The sequence below is a fragment of the Aotus nancymaae genome, unplaced genomic scaffold (genome assembly GCF_030222135.1).
Source record: "Aotus nancymaae isolate 86718 unplaced genomic scaffold, 86718_ANA_hifiasm-v0.15.2.pri h1tg000003l, whole genome shotgun sequence".
In the NCBI taxonomy this organism is placed as follows: Eukaryota; Metazoa; Chordata; class Mammalia; order Primates; family Aotidae; genus Aotus; species Aotus nancymaae.
This window is the reverse complement of record NW_026988414.1, coordinates 50,891,781-50,912,265: the sequence shown is the minus strand read 5'-3', so window position 1 is coordinate 50,912,265 and position 20,485 is coordinate 50,891,781. Positions and strand designations below refer to the sequence as shown.

Genomic DNA, 20,485 nt, shown 5'->3' with positions numbered 1-20,485 from the left:
GAAGTGAATCCTGGCACTTTCTCCTTTGAATTCCTTTCAAATGAACACAAAAGCAGCTGCAAATTGAGTCCAGGAATTTGCATTATTTAAATAGAGATATTACTGTTGTTGATTATTAAAAAATAGTTTTGAAACGTTTACACTTGCAAGAAGTTGCAAAAACAGTTGAGAGAGTTCTGTGTACCTTTTTTTGCCCTCATGCTCTAGTTGATAACATCTCACATAACCATAGTATGGTACTAAATGCAGAAAATTGACAATGGCACAATATTACTAACTAAACTATAGACCAATTTGAATTTTACAGGTTTATTTCCCCAGTATATAAACTTATGGGATTAGCTATTTCTTTTCCCCTCAGGTGTCCTTAAGGGGTTTGGGCCATAACCCTAAAAGACTGAATCCTGAACACCATAATTGTGATTGTTGAAATCTTGAAAGATTAAAATTTCTAAAGTCTAAAATCCTCAAAATCACAATTCTGAAATCTTAAAAATATAATTCTAGAAAACAATTTTTAACAAGTTATTTAAAAGATGTATGTTTACATTATAAAATGGAATTTACTTGAGAAACATAAAAACACAACAGAACACTTCATAGATCACTGTACACAATAAAATAGGCAATAGTAATGTACATATTTTTGCAGTCATAAACAGGTATACCAACAACAGCCGCAATATAACAATTATGAGCAGATGAACTGTGTTCATAAATTAATAGCCCCCAAAACAGTATGCTTATCACTATGGTTGGTGATTGTGGGCTACCAGCCTTGTAACGGCAGTCATCGGAAATACTGTGATGGACAACCAAAGTCTTTTGACAAAATCAGTCAAAAACATTGAGTGAAAATCCTGGCCAACATGGTGAAAGTCTGCCTCTACTAAAAATAAAAAAATTAGCTGGGCATGGTAGCAGACGCCTGTAATCCCAGCTACTCAGCAGGCTGAGACAGGAAAATCACTTGAACCTGGGGTGGAGGTTACAGTGAGCTGAGATCATACCACTACATTTCAGCCTGAGTGACAGAGAGAGACTCCGTCTCAAAAAAACAAAAAAAACCCCTCAACGGGTCACCACTGCATATGCAGACACCAAAATAATTGAGATTTTGAGATATTTTATGTTTCACAAATGCAGATATACAAAAATGACATCTCTACTTATTGAGGAAGTTTCAACGTTTTTACATACATACACAGTACTTACACAGTCAGTGTTGTGATAATGCACTTTTGTGGAGTCAGATTTGCAAAAATAAAAATAAAAATGCATAAAGTCAATTAGAACTCTTAAGAAGTCTTTATATAATTTGTACTTCCAGTATTGGAAAAGATGCAAAGATGAAATACATAGCATAACAAATTGGCACTATGCATGAAGGGGCAGAAGTTGTACATGATTGAATAATTTGGCAAGGGAGATTTCTTGTGTCTTTTGCCTGTGTTTTCACTTCTGTGATCTTCAAAATGTTAACTGCACTTGTATTTGGAGAGTGGTTGTGGTCTACAAATTTGGTAAGTTTATGTTCTCCATTTGAAAGTCTGGTTATTACTTGGCCATTGCAAAGAACCACTTTTCTGCATTTGCAGCATCAATAATAATTAGCTTTTGAACATCTTTCACCATTAAATAGCCTTGTACACATAACATTACAATGTTTTTGTGAGGGAACAATTTCATATATCTCTTCCTTTCTGTTGTAAGGAATATAGTAAGAAGGCATGATATTTGGCTTCTCCAATACCAAATCTGTTTTAGTCAGGTTTCTTCTGAAAGACAGAACCAATAGGATAGTATATAGATACATGAGAGGGGATTGATGAGGATAATTGGCTTACCTGATTATGGTGGCTAAGTCGTGTGACAGATTATCTGCAAGCTGGAGACTCTGGGATGCTGGTAGTATGATTCCATCCAGGTCCGAAGGCCTCAGAACCTGGGAAGTGGATAGCATAACTCTCAATCTGAGGCCAAAAGCCACCGGACCTAGGGGGCTGCTCGTGTTCATAAGTCCTGTAGTTTAAAGGCTATTGAGCCTGGAGTTCTGATGTCTAAAAGAAGCAGCAGAAGTCTGTCCTAGCTCTCAGAGAGCAATTCACCTCTGTCTCATGGTGCCCATCAACATTGAGGGCAGATCTCTCCCAGACTACTCAGACTCAAATACTAATCTCCAGAAACAGTCTCACACCCCCAACCCCAAATAATGCTTTTCCAGGTTTCTAGATATTCCTTAAGCCAGCCAAGTTGACACTCAAGTTCACAAGTCCACTCTTCATCAACTGGCACCCATACACATCATCTTAACTTCCAAATAAAGATAATAACAAGGTAATAGTTCTGCCTAATATGATGCAACTATCCTATGTACAACTGAAAATGCACTAATCCTTTTTCCAGGAATAGGCTTTCAGGATCTCGGCATTTGGGATTTTAACCTTTTGGGATTGTGGTTTTGGGGATTTTAGGTGTTAGGAAGTTTAGGCTTTAGGGATTTTTATATTCCTGAATTTAAGCATTTGGGATTTTGGTGTTTGGGATAGTGTCTTTCAGGATTACTATTAGCACTCTCTTTTATATTTATTCCAAATAGTTACCTGTATCAATTGTTTTTTCTTTTTTATTGCTGACTGGCATTCCTTTGTATGACTGTAGCACAATTTGTTGATCCACTCCGCTGTTAAGGACATTTGGGTTGTTTTGAGAATTTGTATCTGACACTTTGTGTACTATGAATTTTCAGCTTCTTTTTAAATTCCTTTCTCGTTACTGGTAAGAAAGAGATTGGGGAAAGCTCAAAAGCAGTGGGAAAATTTCTAGTTGCTAACTTAGTATTTAGGGGAAGATGAAGCTCTATACATCAGCTACACTTAGCCTCCTGGCATCTTATCCTCACTTAAATTAATCCCTGGGCTGGTGTTATTTAAGCATCTTTAGTTCACTGTTCAACTTGGTAAGCAGAAAACTTCCATTGCTGGGTTAATCTATGTGCAGATATGTACTTGCCCCTTTGACATGTTTCACCTCTTGCCAGAATAGGATCCCTTCTGACCAAGGATGAAATTACCTTCTTTCATCATAGTGCCTCTACCCTCACAAATAGCTGCATTCTGAAAAGTCTATAATTATATCCACTTTGAAACAGTCCCTGTGTATGTGTATGCACAAATTGTGGTACATGACCTGTATGTAGTTTGGATATTACTCATCTTTTTTATGTAAATTATTATTGATCACTGTTATGACAAAAAAGTGGGGGAATACATTCATATTGAGTAATTGAAGAGAGTTTAATACAGAACCTATTTACAGTTGTGTTGTCAAGGTTGAGGGAAACTCAAAAGAGATGGTAAACTGTCTCAGAGTGCTTAATATCTCTGGCCTAGAGAGAGAAGGGGAGGAAGAAAAAGGGTATCTGTATTATAAATAGAGGTGCCTAAGGGGAGCCAAGACTTTCAGAAGAGGAATAGAGGCAACCTGTAGCAATCCTGCAGGAAGTCCTGTGTCTGGGGAATACATCTCCTGACTTCACTGTTTTCACCCTTTGATGTCCTGCCATTGACTCCAGTGGGTGAAACCAACCAGAAGCCAGAGAACAGGGGAGCCTGTTGATGCTTTTCTTTAAAGATCATTTTTCTAGAGCACAGAGCAGGGTTGAGAAGGATAGAGGAGATAGATAAGGAGTAAATGTAAGACATAGTATACTGGTGTTTTTGAGCTTTGAATGGAGAATCTTGACTGCATCTAGGAGGGTCCTGTCAGAACTGGATGTATAATATATGCTCCAGTAAGCTCTTGCTGCCTTTAATTTAATCATAGTCATTTAAGGGATACTTTTAGATAGATCTCTTCAGAATTCCAGTTTAGTTAGGTGGACCCTTGCTTTCTGTTCCTATAGGAGCCACATGCAGTGGATTTCTTTTTTTTTTCATTTTCCACTCCATATGATTTGTTTAGCTTTAATTTTTTTTGTTTGTTTCTGTATTGGGAAACCTCTAGTGGTCCTTAGGAAAATCACATTTGAATGTAAACCTGTAGTCTTATCAAATATTTTGTTTCTACATCTTGTCTTCTGATACACTTTTTTGTGTTATTGTATCGTAAGTAAAATGTCAAACAATAAAGATCTTGGGCTTAATTAGAAGGACCACAAGCAAAGAAATAGTAGACAGAGATCTCATTTTAAAATACTTGTACTAATATTGCTACAGAATAGATAGTCTTATCTTAAATGGTAAGAAGGAGCCATCTTAATGAAAATGTGGGACTGATATGTTCCAGGCTGAAGGGATAGCAAATGCAGTGGCACTGACTTAAATATCGACTTCGTGTTTTTGAGGAATGGAAAGAGGCCATATGGAAACGTGGCTTCAACAAAGTAAGGAGGTAGGGCATTAGAAATTAGCTCCAAGAGAAAGTCAGGGCTAGATCATAAAAAGTTTTGATCATGGTTAGAAGTTGTAATTTTATTTTATGCACAGTGAAAAACAACTGGAAGGTGTTAGGAACAGTAATGACAAAATTCTGGCCTCTGGGCAGAGGAAGGTTTATAGAGGGTAGTCAAGAGGAAAAGAATTCGATCAACTAGTTTTTATATTAGTTTGTATGAGGAGGAGAAAAGGTAATAAGTAGATAAATAGCTGTGAAAATGGAGAGAAATTGATGGATTTGGGATAGATTTTGAAGGTGGAATCAGAAGGACTCACTAATGGATTACATGTAAGAAGTGAGGGAAAGAGGAATTAAGCTTGAGCAACTTGGTGCCACGTTCTTATTTGGAGGAAGACTAAGAAAGGGATGGGGATCAAGAGTTCTCTTTTTACTATGTGAGGTTTGGCCAGAAATATAGCTTAGTTGTTTGTATATGAGTTAAGAATCAGTGTTTCTCTGCTAGCATATTGTATTTACTTTTGGTCTCCTTTTATGGTCTTTTAGCTTTGGAGGAATTTTTTACATCACTTGTGAAGCAAGAAATGGTGAATATGCCTCGTGGGATATATCACTCTGCATTAAAAGGAGGTGCCCGCACAGACCAAGGAAAGACTGTAGCAGGAGTCCCCAATTTTATATTGAAAATGTATGAAACAAACAAGCAACCAGGATTGAAACCTGGCCTTGCAGGTAAGGGTAGTGCATAGCATCAAAAATACAGGTTTTTAATGTAATCATTTAACTTCCACTTCCATGTAGGATATAATAGGCCGTGGCAGGGTGTTGCTGCTGCTACTAACACCTGGATAAATTACAAAAATAATTGCATTTTAAAAGACATCAGAGAACTGTAGAAACAAAGACAAATAGATGGATTAAAGTTGCAGAGTCGGCAGAACATTTTAGAACTTTTTTATTCCCCACCGTGGGAGATACCCACTCAGCCCAGAGACATGGCCTGCTGGAAGAAAGAGAAACCAGAGGAGCTTTTAGTGATTGCCTGAGACTAGGGTGACAAATTAGAAATTTTTCTCATAGGACTTGTGCTGAATTTTGAGTTTGCACCAAGAGCTAAAGAGCTAGGCTGAAAGCTTCTGGAAGGCAAAGTGAAATCTCTATTAGTCTTCTGGTGCTTAGGAAACAAAGGCTAGCTAGGAGAATGGGCTTGAAAAAATAGCATGCAAGACGTAAAAGCCCTAGAGAGAGCAGTGAATCGTTAATGAAGATGTGCAACTGCTCTCACCTGGGTGAGCTTACTAATTCTGGCCACAGCTGGAGGCTGAGCATTCAGGCTCAACTTCAGTAAGAGGCTGGTGAGGAGGTAGAGAAACCAACAGACATCTTGTCAATCATGTGGAGCCAGAGTGACACAAGTCAGAACTTGGTGACCTTTAGCACATGGCCAATTTCTCCCATAAGTTGCTTGCCACATTTTGGAGCTTTATGAGATGGAAAGCTAAAGAGCTAAGCTGAAAATCTCTGAAAGCAAACCCAAATCTCCCATAATTTTTTTAGATTGAGGAGTCAAAGACTCATTAGACTGTCAAATAAAAAATCTTGTTGGTAGGGGGTGTTGTGGGGAGATATGCCCTAGCAAAGGAGTGAACCAGAGCTGGACCCCAGTTACAAAAATTATAATCAGTCCTAACCCAGATCAATTTCTGATTAGATTGAAGTAATCAGTCCTTCACCCAGTCTGCCTAATAGAGGGGAAAAGAAGACTACTCTTTGATTAACAATAACATCATTTAGTGCTTCTGTAGTTCTTTCATACACTGTACTAGACACAGGACAAAGGAAGTACCAGAAATCAATAACAAAAAAGATAACCACGATATCTCCAGTAGACTGAAAATTGAGCAGTATACTTATAAGTAATCAATGCATCAGAGAAAATAATCAAAATAGAAATTAGAATATAGTTTGAAGTGAATGATAATGAAGATAAGCCATATAACAAGCTGTAGGATGTAGCTAAAATAGTATTTCTAAACACTGTTTCCCCTCTAGGAAAATTTACATTTTCAATGTATATTTTAGAAAAGAAAGGAAAATAATCCTGATTTAAACTTCCATCTCAAGGAACTTGGAAAAGAACAGCAAATCAAACTTAAAGGATAAAGAAAAAAATAATAAAGATAATAAAAATCAGTACAAAAAAAAACCATAAATAAACTGGAAGTTCAGCTGAGAGCTTAGCTGACCGAAGTGGAAAGGGCAGGGAGAAGAGAGAGAGTGAGTATATATGAATGCAGGAATGAGGAAAACTTGTCCACCTGTCAGTATAAACTAACGGGACCCATGTTATCCAGTGTTCATGAATATTAATATGTGCAAGTATTTCTCTTTAATTGAAATTTATAAAAAGCTTGATAGAATCTCTAGAACCAACAGTTCACAAACTTTAATATAAGTCAAGAATTGTAAATTTTTTAATTTATTTATACTTATTATAAATAAATTGTAAATAGTATTTTACATGTGATCTTAGCTAAAAAGCTACAAGTCAATAAGTATTGTATTGCACTGTATTTGTATTTTTGAGATGGAATTTCTCTCTGTTGCTCAGGCTGAAGTACAGTGGCGCAATCTCAGCTCACTGCAACCTCTGCCTCCCAGGTCAAGCGATTCTCCTGCCTCAACCTCCCGAGTAGCTGGAATTACAGGTGTTCACCACCATGCCCGGCTAATTTTTGTATTTTTAGTAGAGACAGGGTCTGACCTTGTTGACCAGGCTAGTGTTAAACTCCTGACCTCAAGTGATCCACCTGCCTTGGCCTCCCAAAGTGCTGGGATTACAGGTGTGAGCCATCTCATCTGGCCCAATAAGTAATATTTTAAATGTTAACTTTTTAAATCTCTTGTGTTCTTTTATTCCTTATATATAAATGGTCAAAAGTCATAATTTGCTTAACAAATTAGCTTTTCATTATAAATAAGTCTATCCAGATTGATTATTAATTACTGATAATCTAATCAGTGAGGTTTTTCCATAATAAATGTCTTTATAGGCTGGGCACAGTGGCTCACGCCTGTAATCCCAACACTTTGGGAGGCTTAGGTGGGTGAATCACGAGGTCAGGAGTTCAAGACCAGCTTGAACAATATGGTGTAACCCCGTCTCTACTAAAAATACAAAAAGTAGCCGGGTCTGGTGCCTCACGCCTGTAGTCCCAGCTACTGGAGAGGCTAAGGCAGAAGAATCCTTGAACCTGGGAGGTGGAGGTTGCAGTGAGCTGAGATCATATTACTGAACTCCAGCCTGGGCAACACAGCGAGACTCAGTCTCGGGAAAAAAAAAAAAAAAAAAAAGAAATGTCTTTGTGAATTTCTTTTTTTTAAAGGTGGTATGTTATTTTGCTATGATGTTTCGACGTATCAGAGTAAAGATGGAAAACCATTGCATAGACTGATGGCCAGTAGAGGGCGAAGTTTCAAGCAGACTTCACTTGCTCTTGTACATGAGGTAGGTTCCCATATTCTCCAGTGTCCTCTTCTTTATGTTTTAGGGTTTTCTCCCTTCATGATATGTTAAGGAAATTGGAGGTTTGTTTCACAATAATTCTTTTTGATTGTAATTAATGTAAGTTGCTTTTAAAGGTCACCAAAATAGCTGACCCAACTGAATACTCAAATATCTTGATGTATTTCTGAAAGAAATTGACATGTTTTCCCCCACTGCCCAGCCTAATTATTAGGGAGTAACGGCTAGGAATATACTTTACCTCATCAGTGCTTAACTGTCTTTATTCAGAATAAATATCAATTTATTATTTAAAGAAATAATACTGCCCACATCTTAATTCTAATCCTTAGCAATTATGTAGGGGACCAGTGTTTCTATTTTGTGAATGTTTGGAATTATAAATAAATAAAAGCATTTTAGAAAAATAGCATTTGGTTTTATTATTTTACTTTTCTTTTCAGCTACCTTTTAAAAATAAAGTTATATGATTCTATTAGATGATTTACATGAAATCTGATTATTGCAGATTATGGCAAAACCAGGGGGAAGAGTGAAGCTGGAAAGTCCTTGGGAAGTGCATTTATATTGTTTTTAATATTTTATTACACTTATTGTGTATATAAATTAAAATATATGAATAACAAAACAAAATGTCACAACAAAGAGATTTATATAGTTCAGATGTAGTAGGTTATATATCAGTTATAAGTAAAAATATATGAATTGTAAATATTTAATGAATTTGATGTAAAAACAATTAACATTTCTAAAATATTTTTCTATAAAATCTTATTTTGATGCATAATTTATACATTTGGTTGTAATTAATTTGATTCACTTTTATTCTGTATCACACCAATTGCCACCAGTTTAATGGCATAGCAAAATTCAGAGAGTTTTCAAAGATCCATCTTTATCCTTTGCCATCCATTTTCCTTTCACATATTTAGAGTTAAAATTATGTAAATACTTGTTTCAGAAGCTTTTTTGTTTGTTTGTTTGTTTACCTAATATAGTGTCTTCATTCAACTAAAGAAGGATCTGGGAAGAGCAATATTTCTCTAGGAAGAAGGTTTAATTTCAGACATAGGTGATTTCTATGTTTGTTTTTCCCTGGCATTTCATTAGTTGGCATAGAGAAGGGAGAAACTGGATACCTTTTTGTGTTTTAAGCTGTGCACTTACATATTCGAAGGGCAACTAAAGTCTAAAGTCTTAGTGAAAAGCTGATTTATAATAAAAAATAACCATCAGAACAGAATCAAGAAAAAACATTAATGCAGGGAAAAGCAGAAGATATCTGTTAACTTTTGGCAGTGGCATCAGAAGTTAATAAAGTGTGTCCTAGACAGAAGCACAGAAAATCTTTGGGTTAAGATGCTTGTTGCTTGTACTGTAGAGAACTTAGAAATTCTCAAAGAGAAGAGAAAATAACATCATTATTTTGGGTGTCAATTAGAAGGCATGTTGGACAGAATTCTGCCAAATCTATAGTAGGATTTTGGACTGGATTCCATATTCTACTCAGTATATATAGTTCATTTGCTTAAAACATAAAGCCTGGAGGACCCATAAAGTTTCTCAAACTGTGTGACAAGAAATAATATGAACTTTCCAAGCTGATGAATAAAAATAATTGCATTAATAACAGCTAATAATCAATTTAGGTACTTTTAACACTATGAAATGGGTACTGTTAATGTGTCAAGGTCACAGAGCTAGCAAGTAGAGGAGCCTGGAAGTTGAACCCAGGGAGTGAGGCGCCATGGTCCTTGAACTGTCGTCTTCTCTCCCAGGCTAATCAGAGAACATTCTAAAAATACCTTTGGATCTTTCCAAAATTATTCTAATCTCTCTTAAGTCATCTCCTTGAATCTCCTCTTTCTTTTGTTGCAATCAGTTTGGTATTTTTCCAAATGAAATTGCTTCAAACCCTGCTTTTGATCCTCCTATTACTCTATCCTGAGTCTTTTTTGTTTCCGAGTATTTCTTCTTTCCTTTTTTTTTGAGACCAAGTCTCGCTCTGTCACCCAGGCTGGAGTGCAGTGGTGCAATCTCAGCTCGCTGCAACCTCCATCTCACAGGTTCAAGTGATTCTTCTGCCTCAGCCTCCCAAGTAGCTGGAATTACAGGTGCCCACCACCACACCCAGGTAATTCTTGTATTTTTAGTAGAGACTGGGTTTCACCAGGTTGGCCAGGCTGGTCTCGAACTCCTGACCTCAGGTGATCTACCTGCCTTAGCCTCTCAAAGTGCTGAGATTACAGGTGTGAGACACTGGGCCTGGCCATATTTCCAAGTATTTCTTGAGAATTCCAGTCTGTTTATTAATTCACCAGTTGATAGACCTTTGGTTTTTTTCTGTTTTTAATGATTATACTAACCTTTCTATAAACATTCTCATACATGCCCATGTGTGAACATCCATTTTTCTATATCTTTTCAATAAATACCTGGGAGTGAGATTGCAAGGTCATGTGGTAAATTCATCTATGACTTTATAGGAAATTATCAAATGGTTTTCCTAGTGGCTATCCCATATCGAATGCCCATCTGCAAGGTATGAGAGTTTCAGTTGCTTTCCCTTCTTGTCAGTGCTTGATATAGTCCATTAAAAAGGTTAGCCATTCTTGTAGATGAGTAGTATTAGTTTCCATTTGTGGTTTTGTGTTTCCTTAATGACTAATGATGTTGAGCATCTTTTCATGTGTTTATTTTGTGTGTATCTCTTTTCTTCCTGAAGTGTTTGCTCTGATCATTTGCCCATGTTTAAAATTGGGACTTCTGTTGTATTCTTGATAAATTCTGGATATTATTTTTAAAATTTAATCTGTTATATGTCTTTTCATTTTCTTAATAATGTATTTTGAAGAATGAACTTTTCATTTTGAAGAATTTCAGTTTACCAAATTTTACAAAATGGTTCTTGCTTTTTGTTTAATCTGAGATTACAAAAATTTTCCATTTTCTCTTTTCCTGTGTTTTATTTTTATTCTTTTAAATTCTTTTCAGAAATTGAGGTATGATATGGTTTGGCTATGTCCCCATCCAAATTTCATCTTGATTTGTAACTCCTACATGTCGTGAGAGGAAACCAGTGGGAGGTGATTGAATTATGGGGCAGATCTTTCCTGCACTGTTCTTGTAATAGTGAATGAGTCTCATAAGATTTGATGGTTTTAAAAACATGTTTCCCTACACAAAGCTCTGTCTTTGCCTACTGCCATCCATGTAAGATGTGACTTGCTCCTCCTTGCTTTCTGCCATGATTATGAGGCCCCTGCAGCCTCGTAGAACTGTAAGTTCATTAAACTTGTTTCTTTTGTAAATTGCCCAGTCTTGGGTATGTCTTTATCAGCAGCTTGGAAATGGATCAATACAAAATGTGATTCATATACCATAAAATTCACTTATTTAAAGTATACAACTCAGTGGTTTTCAGTGTGTTCACAGAGTGTAACCATCCCCACAAACAATTTTAGACCATTTTCATTACCCTGAATAAAAACTGTGTACCCATTAGTAGTCACTCCTCATTTCCCCTGTCCTTATTTTTCACCAACCACTAATCTATTTTCTGTCTCTATAGATTTGCTTATTATGAACATTTCATATAAATACAATCATATAATATATGGTTTTTAATGTCTGGCTTCTTTCACTTACTGTAATGTTTTCAGGGTTTTTCCATGTTGTAATATGTATTAGTACTTCTTTCTTTTTTGTGTGAGAATAATACTTCTCTGCATGGATATACCACATTTGATTTATCCATCTTTCAGCTAATCAATCTTCTGTGTTTTCTTGAAGTTATACATTTTAAGCTTTACTTTTTAGCTTAGGTCCATTTGAGTTAATTTCTGTATAATGTATGAGTTATTTGTTGAAAATACCATCTTTTGTTTGCTGAATTACCTAGGCTTTTCTGCAAAACTCACTTGCCCATATATGTGTGGGTCTATTTCTATGCTCAGTTTTGTTCTGTTGAGATCTGTAGATCTGTGCTTTCACCACAATGAAATAGCTGAATAACTTTTCACTTTAATGTCTTGAAATCAAGTAGTTTGAGTCTTCCAACTTTGTTTAATCTTTCAAAAAAGTTTTGGCTATTCTAAGTCTCTGGGTTTTCTATATAAATTTTAAACTAGTTTTAAGAAACCACAAAAAAGTTTCCTGATACCGACATAAATGCATTGAACTTGTAGGTCAGCTTGGGAGAGGACTGACATCTTGGTAATAGAGTATCTAGACCCACGAACAAAGTATAATTGTCTATGTTGATGGGTTTTGTTTTTTTTTGTATTACAAATCTCGGATATATTTTGTTTAAGTTCATAAGTATTACATATCCCTAAGTATTTTTATGCTATTCAAATTAGACTTTTTGTTTTGATTTTTACAGTTTATTGCTAGTATATAAATATCCCATTGATTTTATTTCTATGACCTTACTAAACCAACTTATATATTCTTACAGTCTTTCTGTGGATTATTTTTGTGTTTCACTGTAATGTTGTCTATAAATAAAGATGGTTTTAATTTTTGCCTTTCTGATCTGTATGCCTTTCTATCCTTTTTATTGCTGGACTGTACTATCTAGAGCCATCATTACAATGTTGATTAGGACTGATGAGAGTGAATATTCTTGATTATTCACTTAGGGGAAAACATTCAGTGTTTTGCCATTTAATATGGTGTTTGTATAGAGATTTTGTAGGCTTCCTTTTTCAGGTTGAAGAAGTTTGCTTCTAGTCCTAAATTGCTGAGAGCTTTGTTTTTTTAATCACAAGTAGATGTTAAATTTTGTAAAATGCTTTTTAAATATCAATTGAGGTGATCCAATGCTTCTAAAATTTGTTGATATGATTACTTATTTTTATTGATTTTCTACTGTACACCAATCTTGCATTCCTGGGATAAACTCCACTTGCTCATACCCTATTTATATATTGCTTCATTCTGTTTACTACAATTTTTTTAATATGGATTTTTGCATCTATGCTCATGAGGCATGTTGTTCTGTAGTTTTGTTGTAGTAATATTGCCTGATTTTGTTATTAGGGTAATGTTGTCCAAATAAAGCAAGTTATGTAGTGTTCCCCTATCTTTTATTTCCTCAAAGAGTTTGTATAGAATTGTTATTAATTTTTCCTTAAATGTTTGGTAGAATTCTCCAGTGAAAGCATCTGGGCCTGGAGTTTTCAGTATAGAAATGTTTGTAACTGAATTTATTTAATGTACATGAGGCTTTTTAAAAAAAAATCTATGTCTCTGTGTATCTACCTACAGGTACACCTCATTTTATTGAACTTTGCAGATAATGCATTTTTTACAAATTGAAGGTTCATGGCAACCCTGCATTGAGCAGTTCTGTCTGTGCCATTTTTCCAATACTGTATGCTTACTTCGTGACTTTGTGTCACATTTTGGTAACTCTTGAAATTTTTTTTTAATATTGTATCTGTTATGATCTATGATTAATGATCTTTGAAGTTATGATTGTGATTGTTTTGAGGTTTGAAGTTACAATTTGTAATTGTTTGTTGTTATCTAGTTTGTTATCTAATTGGTGTGTGGTGATATTCCCCACATAAGAAAATGAACTTCATAAATGTTGTGTGTTTCTTTCTTCACCAACCAGATGTCCCTCCCCCCACAGTGGGCTTCCCTATTCCCTGGGACACAACAATATTGAAATTAGGCCAATTAATAACTCTACAATGGCTTCTAATTGTTTAAATGAAAGGAAGTTACATATCTCTCACTTGAAATCAAAACCTAGAAATGATTAAGCTTAGTGAGGAAGGAATATTGAAAGCTGAGATAGGCTGAAAGCTAGGCCTCTTGAACCAAACAGCCAATTTTGAATGCAAAGAAAAACTTATTGAAGGAAATCTAAAGTGCTACTCCAGTGAATACATGAGTGATAAGAAAGCAAAACATACTTATTGCTGATTTAGAGAAACGTTAGTGGTCTGGATAGAAGAACAGACCAACCAGAACATTCCTTTAAGCCAAAGCCTAACCTAGAGCAAGACTGTAACACTCTTCAATTCTATGAAGGCTGTGAGAGGTGAGGAAACTGCAGTAGAAAAGTTTGAATGTAGCAGAGGTTGGTTCATGAGGTATAAGAACAGAAGCCATCTTCATAATACAAATTTGCAAGTTGAAACAGCAAGTGCTGATGTAAAAGCTGCAGCAAGTTATCCAGAAGATCTAGCTAAGATCATTGATGAAGATGACTACATTCACCGACACATTTGCAATGTAGATGAAAGAACTGTCTGTTGGAAGAAGATGCCCTGTAGAATTGTATAGCTGAAGAGAAGTCAGTGCCTGGCTTCAAAGGACAGGCTGGCTGTCTTGTTATGGCCTAATGCAGCTGGTGACTGAAGTTGAAGCCAGTTCAACTTTACTTGCAATTCTGAAAATCCTAGTGCTCTAGAGAATCATGCTGAATCTGTTTTACCTGTGTTGTAGAAATGGGACAAGGCCTGGATGACAGCATATCTATTTATATGTGGTTTATTGAATGTTCTAATCCCACTATTGAGAACTACTGCTTAGAAAAAAAAAGATTCCTTTCAAAGTATTACTGTTACTTGACAATGCACCTAGTCACCCTAGAGCTCTGATGGAGGTATGCAAGGAGATGGATATTGTTGTTATGACTGCCAACACAACATTCATTCTGCAGCCCTTGGATCAAGGAGTAATTTTAACTTTCAAGTCTTATTTAAGAAATACACTTTGTAAGGCTGTAGCTGGCATAGATAGTGATTCCTTTGTCAGATCTGGGAAAAAAAAATTGAAAATCTTCTGGAAAGGATTCACCATGTAGATGTCGTTAAGAACATCCAAGATATATATGAAGAGGTTAAGATATCAATATTAACCAGGATTTAGAATAAATTGATTCCAGTCCTCTTCGGTGACTTTGAGGGGTTCAGTATTTCAGTGGGGGAAGTCACTGCAGATGTGGTAGGGGTACCGAGAGAAGTAGAATTAGAAGTAGAGCCTGAGGATGTGACTGAACTGCTACAGTCTCATGATTAAAGCTAAGTGGATGAGGAGTTGCTTTTTATGGATGAACAAAGAGAGTGGTTTCTTGAGATGGACTCTGCTCCTGGTGAAGATGCTGTGAACATTGTTGAATCAACAACACAGGATTTACAATATTACATAAACTTAGTTGATAATGCAGTGTCAGGGTTTGAGAGGATCAATTCCAATTTAGAGAGAAGCTCTATGGATGAAGCTATCAAACAGCGTCTACAGAGAAATGTTTTGTGAAAGCAAAGATTAAGCAATGAATCAAACTTCATTGTTGTCTTAAGAAATTGACACAGCCACTCCAAACTTCAGCAACCACCCTGAATCAGTCAGCAAACATCAACATCCAGGTGAGACCTTCCACCAGCAAAAAGATTAGGACTCGCCAAAGATTTATGTAATTATTTACATTTTGAACTGTCGAGTATTTAAAAAAAAATTTTTAGTGATGGGATCTCACTATGTTGTCTAGGCTGGAGTGCAGTGACTGTCCACAGGTGCAATTATAGAACACTACAGCCTCCAACTCCTGGGGCCCAAGTGATCCTTCCATCTCAGCCTCTTGAGAACCGAGACTTAAAGGTACATCCCACCATGCCCAGCAGTAACAAAATATTTTAAAACTAAGACATGTACATTTTTTTGAATACATAATGCTATTACATAATGGATTATAGTATAGTGTAAGCATAACCTTAACTTTTATATCCACTGGAAAACAAAAAATTTGTATGACTCTCTTTATTGGATTGTTAGCTTTAATGCATTTGTCTGGACCAAACCTGTCTGCGGTGTGCTGTACTTCATATATACATACAGTGGGAAAGTTTTCTTTTTCCAGAAAAGCTACTATTAAATTAGTAGTAAATCTAATAATTGCAGGGGTCTTACTAAGACATAGGATCTTATTGGCATGTGAATAAACCCTTATGAACTGTTCGTGTTGTTATTCATTTCTATTAATAATAGCCCCTAAAGAATCCATGTCCTTACAGGATATTCTGTAGCCTTCACAATGGCTATAACTACATGAAGAGTGAGTGAGTGAGGGAATAAATGGATAAAATAACTTTATTTTGAATGTAGAAGTGCTCTGTCCTCATTTATTTTTATTTTTTATTTTTTTATTGCATTTTAGGTTTTGGGGTACTTGTGAAGAAATGCAAGATTGTTGCATAGGTGCATGCGTGGCAGTGTGATTTGCTGCCTTCCTCCCCTTCACCTATATCTGGCATTTCTCCCCATGCTATCTCTCCCCAACTCCCCACCCCCTGCTGTCCCTCCCCTATTTCCCCCCAACAGACCCCAGTGTGTAGTGCTCCCCTCCCTGTGTCCATGTGTTCTCATTGTTCAACACTCACCTATGAGTGAGAAGATGCGGTGTTTGATTTTGTGTTCTTGTGTCAGTTTGCTGAGAATGATGGTTTCCAGGTTCATCCATGTCCCTACAAAGGATGCAAACTCATCATTTTTGATGACTGCATAATATTCCGTGGTGTATATGTGCCACATTTTCCCTGTCCAGTCTATCATCGATGGGCATTTGGGTTGGTTCCAGGTCTTTGCTATTGCAAACTGTGCTGCAATGAACATTCGTGTGCATGTGTCCTTATAGTAGAATGATTTATAATCCTTTGGATATATACCCAGTAATGGGATTGCTGGGTCAAATGGAATTTCTATTTCTAGGTCCTTGAGGAATCGCCACACTGTCTTCCACAATGGTTGAACTAATTTACACTCCCACCAACAGTGTAAAAGTGTTCCTATTTCTCCACATCCTCTCCAGCATTTGTTGTCTCCAGATTTTTTAGTGATCGCCATTTTAACCGGCGTGAGATGGTATCTCAATGGGGAAAGGATTCCCTGTTTAATAAATGGTGTTGGGAAAACTGGTTAGCCATATGCAGAAAACAGAAACTGGACCCCTTCCTGACACCTTACACTAAAATTAACTCCAGATGGATTAAAGACTTAAACATAAGACCTAACACCATAAAAACCCTAGAAGAAAACCTAGGCAAAACCATTCAGGACATAGGCGTAGGCAAGAACTTCATGACCAAAACACCAAAAGCATTGGCAACAAAAGCCAAAATAGACAAATGGGACCTAATCAAACTCCACAGCTTCTGCACGGCAAAAGAAACAGTCATTAGAGTGAATCGGCAACCAACAGAATGGGAAAAAATTTTTGCAGCTTACCCATCTGACAAAGGGCTGATATCCAGAATTTACAAAGAACTAAAACAGATTTACAAGGAAAAACAAGCCCATTCAAAAGTGGGCGAAGGATATGAACAGATAATTTACAAAAGAAGACATACATGAGGCCAACAAACATATGAAAAAAAGCTCATCACTGGTCATTAGAGAAATGCAAATCTGTCCTCATTTTTAAAAATAAACTTTATTTTTTAGGTCAGTTTTAGGTTCCCAGCAAAATTAAGAGCAAAGTATGGAGCCTTCCCGCATAACTCCCTGCTCACTCTGCCCTCATGCCTGCAGCTCATCCTCCCATTATCCCCCACCAGAGTGGTATGTTTGTTACACATGAACCTACATTGACACATTCTTATCACCCAAAGCCTATAGTTTATATTAGGGTTTATTCTTGGTGTTAAATATTCTATGGGTTTGAACAAATGCACAGCAGCATGCATATTATTATTTTAGTATTATACACAGTAGTCTTACTTTCCAAAACTGTTCTGTAATCTCCTGTTCATTCCTTCCTTCTCCCCAACTCCAGGTTACCACTGATCTTTTTACTGTCTCTTTAGTTTGGCCTTTTCCAGATGTCAAGTAGTTGGAATCATACTGTATATAGACTTTCAGATTGGCTGATTTCATGTAGTATTAGGCATTTGTTTCCTCCATGTATTTCATTCCTTGATAGCTGGCTTCTTTTTAGTCTTGAATAAAAATCCATTGTCTAGAAATACTACAGTTAATTTATCCATTTACCTATGGAAGGGTATCGTGGTTGCTTCCAAACATCTTAGTGCACAATTTTGTGTGGAGATAATTTTCAACTCTTGGGTAAATACTAAGGAGCACACTTGCTGGATTGTATGTTAAGAGTGTGTTTGGTTTTGTAAAAAATGGCCAAAACATCTTCCAAGTGGCTGTTCCATCTCCATCAACAGTGAATGATAGTTCCTGTTGCTCCAAAGCCTTGTCAGCAATTGGTGTTGTGTTCTGGATTTTGGCCATTCTAATTGGTGTGTAGTGATATTTCATTGTTAGTTTGCATCTCCCTGATATGTGAAGCATTTTTTCATATGCTTATTTTTTTATCTGTATATCTTTTTCTTTGGCTCATTTTTAAATCAGGTTGTTAGGTTTTTCATGATAGAGTTTTAAGACTTTTTGTATATTTTGGATAGTGGTCCTTTATCAGATCTGTCTTTCATGAATATTTTCTTACAGCCCTATGGCTTATCTATTCTCTTGACAGTGCCTTTTGTAGATCAGAAGTTTTTAATTTGAATGAAATCCAGCATATCCATTGTTTATTTAATACATAATGCTTTTGATATTGTTTCTGAAAAGCTGTCATCAAGCCTAACACTATAGATATTTTCCTGTGTTATCTTCTAGGAATTTTACAGTACTGTGCTTTATAATCTATTTTGAATTAATTTTTATGAAGCATGTAAAGTCTGGGTCTAGATTTTTTTTTTTTTAACATCAAGATATCTGGTTGTTTCAGTATCATTTGTTGAGAAGATTATCCATTCTCTATTGTTTTACTCTGACTCATTGTCAAAGATTAATTAACTGTATTAATATACATCTGTTTCTGGACTTTTATTCTGTTCTTTGATCTGTTTCTCTAGTCATTGGCTCATACCATGCTATCTTGATTACTGTAACTGTGTAGTAAGTTTTGAAGTTAGGTATGTCAGTCCTCCAACTTTGTTCTTCAGTGCTGTGTTGGCTCTTCTTTGTCCTTTGTCTCTTCATATGAATGTTTGAATCAATTTGTTGTTATCCAGAAAGTAACTTGGTGGGATTTTGAGTGGGATTGCACTGAATCTGTAGACCAAGTTAGGAAGAACTGACATCTTGACAATATTGAGCTTTCCAATCCATGAACCTGGAATATTTCTCTATTTCATTCATTATTGATTTATTTCAATAAATTAGAGATTTATAATTTTTCTCATAGATATTATATATACACACACACATAGAGATATATCTGCATATATATATGTAGGTTTATACCTAAATATTTTATTTTTGGACAGTCAATGTAAATGCCATTGTGTTTTTAATTTCAGTTTCTATTTTGATTGCCTGGCATATAGGATAGCAATTGATTTTTGTATAGTAACCTTGTGTCTTACAATTTTGCTGTAAGTGCTTAGTTCCAGGAGTTTTTTTAGCAACTTTTTCAGATTTTCTGTATAGACAGCCATGTCATTTGCAAGCAAAGACAGTTTTGTTTTTTTCTTTTCTTCAGCATACATGTTACTTTCTCTTTTTGTCTTACAACAGTAGAAAGGACTTCCAGTATGATGGTGAAAAAGAATGATGAAAGGGGACATCCTTACCTTGCTCCTGATCTTAGTGGGAATGCTTGTAGTTTCTCAAAATTAAGATGTTAGCTGTGAGTGTTTTGTAGATATTCTTAGCAAGTTGGAGAAGTTCCTCTTCATTTCTGGTTTACTGAGACTTTTTATCTTGAAAAGCTGTTGGATTTTGTCAAATGTTTTTTCTGCATCTGTTAATAAGATTATGTGATTTTTCTTCTTTAGCCTGTTGATATGCTGCGTTAAACATATAATTGATTTTCTAATATTGATTTTGTATACCTCAGATAAATCCCATTTGGTTGTGGTATATAATTATTTTTTACATTGTTACATTTAATTTGGTTAGATTTTGTTGAGCCCTTTTGCATTTTTGTTTATGAGAGATACTGCTGTGAGATTTCCTATTCTTGTTAATGCCTTTGTCTGGTTTTGGTTTTAGGATAATGCTGACCTCATGCAATGAGTTAGAAAGTGTTCTCTCTGCTTCTGCCTTCTGAAAGAGACTGTTAAGAATTGGTGTGATATCTTCCTTAAATGTTTGGTAGAGTTCACCTGTGAACACATCTGGGTCTGGTGCTTTCTGTGTTGGAAGCTTATTAATTGTTGACTCAATTTCTTTAATAGACACAAGCCTATTCAAATAATTTATTTATTTTTTCCATTTGAGTTTTAACAGATTGTGTTTTTCAGGGAATTGGCCCATGACATTTAGCTTATCAAATTTATGGGCATAGAGTTATACATATTATTTCTTCATTATGCTTTTAGTGTCCAGATAGTCTGTAGTGATATCCCCTCTTTCATTTCTGATATTAATTTCTGTTCTTTTAAATTTGTTAAGGTGTGTTTTATGGTTCAGAATGTGGTCAATATTGGGGAATGGTACATGTGAGCTTGAGAAGAATGTGTGTTCTGCTGTCATTGCATGAGATAACCTATAGATGTCAATTATATCCAGTTGATTGATAGTGTTTTTGAGTACAAC

At 35.8% G+C, this 20,485-nt stretch overlaps 1 protein-coding gene across 9 annotated transcripts in view; it reads left to right on the top strand.

Annotated features, from left to right (window-relative positions):
* The window catches only part of FOCAD (focadhesin), a 315,851-nt gene that overhangs the window by 193,729 nt on the left and 101,637 nt on the right, over positions 1 to 20,485 (top strand). For all 9 annotated transcript variants that reach the window (XR_010344245.1, XM_012449997.2, XM_064381096.1 and 6 more), the window contains 2 exons: positions 4,942 to 5,127; positions 7,782 to 7,903. Coding sequence is in view for 8 of the 9 variants with exons in the window: in XM_012449997.2 (XP_012305420.2) it covers positions 4,942 to 5,127; positions 7,782 to 7,903 (308 nt within the window). In the remaining variant the exon portion in view is untranslated. The remainder of the gene's footprint in view (positions 1 to 4,941; positions 5,128 to 7,781; positions 7,904 to 20,485) is intronic.